At 42.8% G+C, this 11,288-nt stretch overlaps 1 protein-coding gene across 1 annotated transcript in view; it reads right to left on the bottom strand.

Moving 5' to 3' along the window:
• Positions 1-321: 321 nt before the first annotated feature.
• LOC306735257 (protein kinase C-binding protein NELL1-like) overlaps positions 322-11,288 on the bottom strand; it is a gene marked incomplete at its 5' end in the record, with an annotated part of 216,717 nt that continues 205,750 nt past the window's right edge. Inside the window, 4 exon segments of the mRNA XM_079216712.1 lie at positions 322-430; positions 2,197-2,421; positions 2,761-2,937; positions 6,471-6,664. Coding sequence (XP_079072838.1) covers positions 380-430; positions 2,197-2,421; positions 2,761-2,937; positions 6,471-6,664 — 647 coding nt within the window. The 3' untranslated portion in view covers positions 322-379.

Genomic DNA, 11,288 nt, shown 5'->3' with positions numbered 1-11,288 from the left:
TTTCGGGGGTTCGGGAGGTAATGTTAAACAGTTTTCCTCAAGACATTTAGTAAAATGGGAACAACACAAAGACACATACACAACAAAGTGACCGTGGTGAGAGCGACTACGGCCTCGGTGTCCGCCTGAGCCACACACATACACTAACTCACTCCCTCACTCACTCATTCACTCACACTTTGTCGAGTTACGGCATAAAAGCACATTCTCAACACCCCAGTCCGTCCAGTGCATGTTTGTATTTTTCTGTGCACACACTGGCATGCACATGTGTGTGCGTGAGTCTGTTTTATGAATCCGAAGGGGGCGTCGTCAGATGGAGGAGGAAGAGGAGGAGGGAGGGAGGGCGTGGCAGTCCCGCAGTGAGAGGAGGGGAGACTTAGTTGTTCTGCAGGCAGTCGAGATCCACCGAGCAGCAAACGTTCCCGTTCTGAGCGACGCAGCATGAAACAGACAGGAAAGAGTTTTATATACACTGTTGGGTATCAACATAGGCTGTACATGTTGCTTGTTACACTTTTAATTAGAACCACTTTCTCCCAAGAAAAAGAGGGCCATCAATCTCAAAAACTCAAATCTGCATGGCTCGATACAACAAAAATATGTTTAGGTTTGGAATTAGGCTGTACTGGCCCTTTAAGGAGAGCGACTCATTGTTCATAACTTTGTTTTTTCATGCACAGATCAATTTTGAGCGGTTTTGCTTCAATAACATATCTTGTAGTGGAAGGAAGACGTCCAAATTACACATTTAAGCGTCTATTTGTGTCCAAAGGTTATCATTACATAAGGCCTCATCTGCATTTTTAAACCTAAAATTTCAGAAAACTTAATATAAAAATAATTGTCTTTATGTAAGCAATCAGCTGGGGAGGATTCGTGATTGTAACTATCCGTAGAAGTTTTCCCTTATTCACCTGTAGTGTCTTCAATACATATCTTTAACTCCATTTTTCACAAAATGACTTTTTTCTCTGCCTTGGAGCCAGAAATCTCCACTTCAGCCGCACTAACACACACCAACCTCTCCAGGTCCATTCCTATCTATATTCTGAAGGCTTTAACAGAGGTTTTTGCATTTGATTCCCGAAAAACGTTCTAAAAAATGTATCATTATACGGCTGTTGAAAATATTTTCTGATTTGTGGAGGGATACAAAGAGATATCCAATATTCCCTCTGTAAAAACCTTACATTTAAATAAGAATTTTATCCTGGCTTTATCATTTCTGTTCCAGAAAGTTATTCAATGAGATAATGCCTCATTTTCACATGTAAACATCACATTTCAGAAAACTGGTAATGGAAAAAACAATTGTCTTAATGTACGTAATCAGCTGGGGAAGTTTCACCGGCCATTCCTCCTGGGCTTTGGCTGAAAGTGAGGTTCCCTGCTGGTCAGAGGCAAACTGTGTCTTTACCAAAGGTGACGCAGCAGCAGCGGATCAGACTGACTTCTACAAGAGTAGCTATCACCACTCACTGTGCTCACAGCACGCGTGAGCACACCAGCTGCTGAGGCCTATGAGCTGAAAATAATGTTACCACTATATAAAATAACCTGACACGTGTCCGGACCATGTATCTGATCAGCTGTTCTTGGCCAATTTAAATCATTGTAGCTTAAAAAAACGGAAAAAAAGCAGAAAAACAGATCATTTTTAGTAAATGTGTGGAGATGATCTGAGTCATGGTGACATGTTCCTGACACAGTGATCTGCATATTTTTGCTCTCTTCAGATTAAATGTGCCTTACATCATCTGTGACAAACAGATTTCTTCATATTTATCTTGGAAGACAGAGAAGCAGACGTTGCATAACCGCATCACACATCAGATAGACGCATCTCCAAGAATTCTCTTCAATAACCAATAGGCTGTAATGCCATTATCTAACACAGGGTATGGAGGAATTAAAAAATACACATGAACAGAATCACGCTTCTGTAACTGCATGAGATTTTTTTTATTTCCCCAACATACACAAACAAGGGTTTAGATGCAGGGATGGACAAACGACACAATCAGTTAAAGCCCTGAGAACAGGCACACTGAGCCATACAAATTCATAATTTGTTTGGGATTTTTTGGGTTTAGCGCTGAATTAACCCCTACGGTGTAAAAATCTAACATGGCCGCCGGCCGGTTAAGCCAAACCTTCACTGTGGTGGTTGCTGCTGCTGCTGCTTTGGCCTACCTTACACTCGCAGGTGGTACAGGGCGAGTTGGACATATGCCACGTGTCTCCGCTGAGGCGGACGGCGCCCGCGGGGTCCTGACACGTCTGCCGGATGTCATATGACAGGTTGTCGGCCAGGCAGGGGTCCGTGACGCAGCGCGGGCAACACTCGCCCTCCGCCACCGCCGTGTACTCGCACATCAACACGGGGCAAACCAGAGGCCAGCACTCCACCTCCCCCTCCTGAGAGAGGTGGGGAGAAAGGAAATAGAAGAAAGGTGACACAAATGTTACCCTGTGTGTGTGTGTGTGTGTGAATCAGCTGATCTGGCAACAGTCACAGCTCACATGCTGATTAGTTGCCACATCTCTAATTAGAGAGGTGATAATTATCTGAGCCTTCTGCAGGCAAAACTGAGCAGCCGGATTAAACAAGGCCGAGCTCGGAGCTTCATGTTGATGATTTTTTTACGTCATCTGTTTCTTCTTACAAACAAGTAGGGATTTAATACGGTCAGCTTTCATTTCTGTTGGCATATGTAGCTTTTGCGTGAATGTGTGTGTGTGTTTCTGTGTACGGACCATGCAGCGGCACTGCTGGCAGCCGTACGGCCAGGACGCCCCGCTGCGGTAGAGTGTGCGTCCGCTCTGGTCCAGACACTGGCTGCTGGGCCTGTTGTCGCAGCCGGGGCAGCAGAACAGGTCCTCGTCTGGGTCTGCGCAGTCGCAGGGTCTCCTCCTGCAGTACGTCTGCCCGTCCTGCACAAACAAGAGAAAATATGGAGTTGGAAGAAAAAAAAATACTCCAATGCACATGAGGCCTGACTCAGGGCCGTGAAGTTGTGTTTTAGCGTTTCTTTGGCGTTAAATGATGCACTCTGCGTTCAGCAGCTGCTGACGCTGAAAGCTTTCACCAGTCTGGTGAAGAGTTTAAGGATCTTCTGACACCCTGCTGGTCGCTTCAGAGCCTTTTCATCTCTGAAAAAGAGTACGATCCTGGAAAGAACACTGAATGCCTGACCTTTTATTTTGCTGTGAAGGCGGTGCAATTGCAAACATATTGAATCTCTGTGAAAAAAAAACACATCAGGATTATGGTTCAAAAAGCCCTTTCGGACTTTGGTATAGGATCAAGATGCATATCTGAGGCCTTTAGAGAGAGCTGGTTAACAATGTCCATTAAGGCAGATAATTCAAGGCCAGCATACCTTTGGAGGATTTAAATGCAACTCTCAAATCTCTATTTTTTACCAGCAATTTTTTAAAGCGAGGATTCGTTAGAAGCTTGGCGCCCGAGGCCGGAATGCAGAGTCAAATCTGCCGGACCTGGAAGCCGCGTGTCCCTGGCTCTCCCGTCTCCACCCGGGGAAAAACGTTATGGTCCATTTTACTCGCCACAGCCAGCGCTGTCTGGCACAGGGTACGACATTGTAATGGAGATGTACAAATGTTGCACGGAATGGCCTGTTAGAGAATGTATGGGCGCCATAAAATCGTTCCGCATACCAATACAATACAGAGCAATACAGAGCCAATGTTTTATCGATGCATATTGCCCCGCTACGGTAGCAGCCGGGTCCCAGGGTGCCGATACCGAAGGCCCTGGTCTTAACAGTTATGGCCCTTGACTTGCTGGGGGAGCACTGCCAACAATACAGTGCAACTGCTCATTTGAATGCCAGGAATAAAACCCGGCATGAATGCTAATGCTGTGGCAACCAAAACAACATCATTACGTCGTTTTATTTTATGTCAACTTTGATGACAACAACTTTATGATAAATTTGATGACATTCTCTTTAAATCCATATGACAGTCTTCGGATGAGGTATTCCTCTCCAGGGTAGGTTTTTATCCCCCCCCAAAGGTAATTTAACTTGAGAGCATTTTGTTTTTAAATCACCTCTGTGGAACTCTCTAATGTGGTATTCTCTAATTTAACAACATTTTTCCTTTCATTTTCCCTTAAATAAAACTTTGAGTAGAGAGGATCTCTGCTCTTAAGTTTCCACCTTTTGATGTCAAATCTTCAGGAGTCTTTTTTTACAAACCCTTTCATGCTCTGCTCACTGTCATCATCCTCCATCTTTCCCACTTGCCCCTCTCCGGCATCCACACATTTCAATCACATTACATCAATAAACTTTCCTCTCACCCATCGACGGTTCCTTGTGCGTTTCCCACTGGTCTGTACTTTCTGCCCCCGATTACTATCAACTGCCTCACAGTCACCAGAAACCCAGATCACTGGCCATTCAGGGAACATCTGACTAAAAACCAGCAAGGCAGTGGGTCCTGAAGGAATTACATGTTAGCAGAGCATCTCGTCACTTGTGTTCACACTTTTCTTGTGTCTCTTTTTCCTCACACATCAGGTCTATTTTTGCCGGAACAGCTCACTAGTGTGAATAATGAGATTTCCTTGTGAATGTATTTAAATACCTTTACTCATCGGTACAATATTTATTCATCGACAAGTAGATATTTAACGTTTCATTTCATTTGTCATAAACTTTGTATGTGGTATGCAACACAATTCCTTCCGCTAAAACACATTCTCATATAGCACAGCTTGGTCAGTGCTCTAGCATTAATATAGGCTCCGCCTTAGTTAGTTAGGGTTAGGCCACAATACCACTTAGTGAGCGCTAGGAAAAGAGTGTGCTTGATATTACCTCGACTGACTACCCACTTAAGTGACTAAATGTCAATGTTTACTTTTAGTTTCTCCCGGGACACGAACAGCGGCCCCTGGAGCCATGGAAGCGTCTTTCGGAGGAAGCCGCTGTGGTGTTGAAATAATAAATAATAAGTGGATGGCAACATGACATTAATATGCAGAATGAGACGTGTCAAAACTCCTCATACACACCCACAACCCCGCACACCCACACCCACACACACACACGTATGTTGCAGGATTTGCTTTTGTCAACCTTTGATATTTACCGGATTAGCTCATGTGAAACGTCCTGGTGGTAAATTCAGAGTTTTATGAGCCGAAGAAGCATCATTGGATCTACCGCCCACAGCTGTCAAAATAACCCCCTGTGTTATGTATTAATCTAACTCACTGAGCCGTAACTCCCCAAAGACAAAATCTGATCAATATCTGGCTTTTCCTGCAGCCGCGCTGCCTCACTCTGACTTCTGAGCACAGACCTCCAGGTGCAGCTTTGACCTCCAGTGCGTACCGAGGGTTGTGCGTGCACAGCTTTCCTTACGGGTTCTCTCACCTCTGGGTGGAGTGTCTGAGAATGATCCGGTGGAATTGTTGGCTTGTTTGCAACCTGTCTCCATTGACTCCATTCCCCTCTTTGTGAGTATGTATTCTCTTCATTGTTAATTCCTCCAACTCTTCCCGTCTCTTTTCCATTTCTAAGTCTTTGTCTTTTTGTGTGTGCTGGTCTTTCTTCTCTCTGATAGCGATGTCTCAGAGTCAGTCCCGTCTATCACTGCATGTGTAGTGTTGTTTCAGGGAATATAACGATGGCATAAAGTCTCCGTGCTCAATAGTGCTCGTGGGTTTTCTTGAATATCATTCAATTTCCATACAGGTGAAACAATAAAGTGAAGTAACCGTCAAGGAATTTGGTGAATATGGCTGCATGTCGTGCAAGTTGCTTGACCTTGGTTTTATGTCGGAATCAAAAAGATAAATTACAGTTAGTTGACATCCTTTCCGTCATTTGTGTTTGGAGTTACTGAATGGTCTTTGGATGATTGCCAAGTAATTCTCCACCAAAACCCCATTGATTTGAAAGGTAGGCAGCAAAACATTTGTACTTTTGCAGAAATAGGAAGATTCTTGATAGTCTGCATGTATTAGCAGCTCAGTTACAGGAAGTCATGGAATAGAGATTAAGTTTTAGATTATAGCTGTGAGGCAAACCCCGAGTAAAGATCTCGGTTGTGAACATCAGTATTACTCATATCCGTTTTGCACGAAAATTAGCATGCAATTGCAGGTTTTTTTTTTAAACATGAAAAAAACCGCCAAAAAACAGCGATACACTCCTTTCCCTTTTACGAGGAGTGATAGCCATGCCATTGCACTGGCCTTTTTATTTTTTCCTATCCCGGTATTACGGCTGGCAGTAGAAGCGGGGCTCACTGCCAAACGGAGAAAGAACCGAAAAATGCCCGTGAGTTCTGCCGAGTAATTTGTCTAGAGAATGAAAATGAATGCCGTTCGTAACCTTTCTCACTGAAGGCAAAAGCCAGTTGTTGGGGCGTGTTAGTGCCTTTTTTTAAATAGTTTTTTTGTTGTTGTGTTTGTCCATCTTCTGTACCTTGCAGGAGCATACAGCGCAGCGGTCAAAGGCGGGCTTCCAGTCCTCTCCGTTGCGTCTGACTTCCTCGTCCTGTGGGCAGTCGCCGCTGCAGCCCGGGCCGGACGTGCACACGCAGTCGTAGCCTCCCGGCAGGTTCACGCACACACTGTCGTTCCAGCAGGTGTGTGTCTGCAACCCGCACTCATCGACGTCTGGAAGACAAAAGGTTTACATGTCATTTGTTGTACAAAAGCATCGGGAAATTGTGTTTTTTTTGGAAATGTGTGTTTTTACAGTCAAAACGAGGCCAAGTGACTACGAGAAGCGGAAATACATGTTTGGATTTTTTTCAAAGGTAATCCAAAAAAAAAAAAGTACAGCTACACTGTATTAGTATCGTATTCAAACAATATCTTGGCAGAGTGCACATGAATACACGGTCGGCTGCGATACACAACCATGCCTCCCGGCTCATTCACACACATTTACTTGCCAAATACAGTTTGGTTGAATCATAATCCCCGTCTGGATTATGTTCTCTGGCAATGTTTTTTTCCGAGGATGACATTTGTCATCGAGAGCTGAAAGTGTTGGGCAAAGCACATTTATTACAGTACAAGATGCACCCTTCACCAAATCTGTGTTCTGTGTTCTTGTGTTATTTGTAGCTTGGCTTAATGGAAATATATAGGTGTTTTGAAGAAAAAGTCCCAGTACACAGTCAACATATATATATATATATATATATATATATATATATATATATATATATATATATATATATATATATATATATAATAGTAAACATGTGGTAAAGAGCATTAGTTGACTTTCAGTCACATCCTTAGCCGCTGGTCTTAGTTAATATGGTGATACTTATTCATTTTAGGTATGTTAAGCATTTTGTTATGCATTTTTCTGAAGGATAGGGTTGGGACTTAACAGGTTGTCTTTGTCATCTCTTACACATATTTTAGAGGATACCAAATTGCTTTTTGTTGTGTCATTATTCATTCAGTAGTTATCCCCTTCCCTGTATGTACAAAGAGTGCACCTGTACATACTGGCATCATAGCATCAGTGCCATCAATCACAGCCTACATATTCTATTTTTGGATACATTTTTATTATTGAAGGAATAAAACGTCTATTAAGACAGTCATGGTAGTTTCTTCTCTACTAACCAAAAAAGAAGGACCATAAACGGACAGCATTTACTTTTCCCTATCAGGAAACAGGGTGCCAAAAATCTGTCCCTACCTTTTATCATGACATTTAACTCTCTTCATCCTCACCACATGCGAGAGAAAAAGACCAAAGTCTCTTAGACAGTTAGCTCTGCTCTCTCCTGCCGGCACCTGCTGCCTCCTGACATTGATCACACACCCACACGGCACCGACAGCGGGCCGCTGGCACCGGCGCCGCATCAACAAAGGCCCAAAGTAGAGAGAACCAAAGCTACATTTCCAAAAAATGAAATTCATGATTTTGTTTGTGTTTCACCACAACCATGCTTTCACACTTTGAGCAACGCGGTCAACAAGTATATGTATCTTCTGCATAGTTGAGTGAGATGGAAAACTGAAAAGATGGATTTTCCACACCTCGCTCTGTACTCGCCAATACAGCGTGTTTAGGTTTCACTGTGCAATGTTACCACCAGGCAATTAAAATAGGTAATCTTTTGCATGGTAGACGTTTTAGGACGGACTCAGCTCAACACGATTAGTCTCGGCTCAATAGTCATGTTTCTATCTAAGCTGTACTTTGCCACTTTTGTGGCTACTTTGAGCTTAATGCTAACATAGCATGTGGAAATACTTGACTTATATATATATATATATATATATATATATATATATATATATATATACAAATACATACATACATACATACATACATACATACATACATATAGACACACACACACTGTATTACACACAGACACAAATTGCAGTGCATTGCTTTTTGTAGGTTTAGCTACAAACAGTGTATGGGAACAGCCTGACCAGAGCCTTTCTAAATGGTGTGGCTCACTTAAAGTGTCTTAAAAATTAAATAAAGAAAAAACAATATTTTTTTCACTCAGTATTTCTTTTTTTTTTCTTAGCTGCCTTTAATGAATCCCATTTCTCACAAGCCAAGAAACACCGGGGGGATAAACGTCATGGCTCGACAGAACAGCTGTGTCCGTGGACCAGTCGAGGGTCTGCATTTAGTTTGGACGCGTCTGTACTACCAGCACGGCAGAGAGAACTGAAGGGAGCACAGGACTTTACAACCAAGGAGCTGGAACTTTAGGAGAAACCCTTGTTGAATTGTTAAATATGGATGAAACCAGTGGATAGTGAACAGCAGGAACACATTCAAAAAAGCTTGGTCATCGAACTTGTTAAAAATAATGTCATGTTATGAAAGCCAAAGCATAAAAAAATAAAAATAAACAGAAGGAAGCATAACAATGTTAAGACCCTCTGGCCCAAAGTTGCTCAAACAGTGAACACCATGCAACATAAATCTTTGTTTCCTCCAGCGGGAAATGATGAGTGGTACCCGGCAGGCAGGCTCGGGCGATGCTGTGACCACAACAATGCCCTGTTAACCGCTGAATACACACTCTAATTTGGGGGGGGGGGGAAGAGAAGAGAGAGTGAGAGAAAGAGAGAGAGAAAGAGAAAGAGCGAAACCGCTCAGCCGAGACTTTACTGCACCCACGACAGACTATTTGCATACACTAAATGAAATCCCCATCAGCCAGTCAGACACACTGTACCTCCGCTGGTGAAGGATTAACGCTCTTCATGCTACATTCACCACATTCAGCCACAAGCTGCTGCTCGCAGATGGAGTGTACTCTTACATGTAGGCCGTGAAAAGACACGTCTTACAACCGAACACAAAAGGCCCTGCGGAGAAACCAGCCGAGCACATCCAACCATGTGGAAAAACTTGCACTCGCACCTATGCGCCGCTACACATGAAAAGCACTAATCCGGCATGTGCACGGCAACACAGAAGCACACAACAAATAAATCCCTCTGACAGATGTTAGTAATTAGGAGGCATCAGAAAGCTGAGCGTTTGAGTATTTAAATCATATATCTTTGGTATGTCTCCAGGCAGCCCATATGGAAAGGTCATGTATATCACAGCGAGAGAGAGAGAAAAAAAGGAAATGATGCACGTACGCTGTCACGCGGAGAGACAGTGGGAGTTTATGGTGTATTATCCTCATCTCTATGCACAATCTGTTTATTAAAGCCACCTGTCTCTCCCTAAAGCATTCGGCATAGTAAATGTGTTTTGGGATGCAGCCCATGCAGCTCTCCGTCAAAGCCCTAAAAGAAAAAGTAAAAAAACACTGCTGTTTGCAGCTGCTCCGGTCCTCGTCGCAGGGAAACATTATGCACTATACAGTCAACACGATGAAATCCAACACGGGGAAACACATAGTAACCTGAAACAGCAGCGATTTGGGACTTGAACACAACCTATTGTATCGCTTCTACTGTCACAATATATGTCGCTGAAATAATACGACATAATGTATTGTAACACGAGGAATTGTAAGAATGTTAATGTATTAAACTGTAAAAAAAAAAAAATGTACTGAAAAGTGTTTTTCACTGCGATGCTAGTTTGTGTTAGCTAAAAAAAAAAAAAACATCAATGTTCCAGCACAGTAAATGTCACAATGCTCTCAATGCGTTTGTGGACGCATCTCTATAAATAATACAGAGGTTTGTGTCCTGTGTAGTTAGCAACAGAGGCCAATAAGAGGGCTTCAGCAACTGAACAAGCTAATCGGGGAGCAGCTAGCTAGTAGTAGGACTAGCAGTGGAATCGAAAGAAAAATGTAAATTAAAGAGACAGTGTGAAGTTGAAGGAGGCCAACACATCTTCATGAAATATTTTCTATCCATCTTCTGTAACTCTCGCGTTCAGATTTCCTCTCATCTAAACGTATATATAGGTATACTTTCCATATTCTAAGAAAATCTGGAATCCACAATTAAAATCCTTGTGACCTAAACGTCAAACGACAATTAAATCGCTTCCGTCATTGTAACTTGGTTTCGTCTATATACACAATGAAGAAGAACTTTTCAGCTGCCGCTTTGACCGTCTATACACGTCTTCTCCATTCAGTCTTCTGGGTCCTGCTGTTGTTATTTTAGACCTGTCTGATCCAGCTGTGGTGACATTCAACACGCGGTGGTCTAACGCTTATGTTAAAGCCTGCTTTTCCCCCCATCCTTGTCGGGACATAGGGGGTAACGGCATTATATCCTCTTGAGTAAGGCTACTGTGTGCTACAAAGCTGGACTTTTAAGCTATTTGCTGGCGTCAATCTGATTAAGCCAGACCCACTTTTTTCTGAAGGGTGTTTTTTTTAAACTAAAACTGTGCTATCTCCTCATCCACAGTTCCGATCAAATGTATTTAAATTGCTAAAGTACTGTAACCCTTGTGAGAAGATACGTGCCGGTTTAACATTAAAAAAAAAAGATCGTACATTTTAATAATTCCGTAAGCTTCTCAACATGACTAAGCGATTAAAATGTTTCACTAAAACGCTCATAAGTAACCATGACAACGGCGGATTTCACTCAACGTAACTTCGAGACTGTGGGAGTCTAACGGTAACAGTAAGAACATTGTCTGTTCAATATTGGTGTCTCGCACTTTCGAGGTCCTGCGATTTCATTGGTCCTCAGACTCATATGACAGAATAATTTCTGTCATATTCATTGAATGTGCTGTAACTACGTTACGTTATTCATTCTGGCCACATGACATCTATTGCTTCTGTCCATCCGGGGAGAGGGATCCTC

This window comes from Taurulus bubalis, assembly GCF_910589615.1.
Source record: "Taurulus bubalis genome assembly, chromosome: 4".
Lineage (NCBI taxonomy): Eukaryota > Metazoa > Chordata > Actinopteri > Perciformes > Cottidae > Taurulus > Taurulus bubalis.
This window is presented reverse-complemented; position numbering and strand designations above follow the sequence as displayed.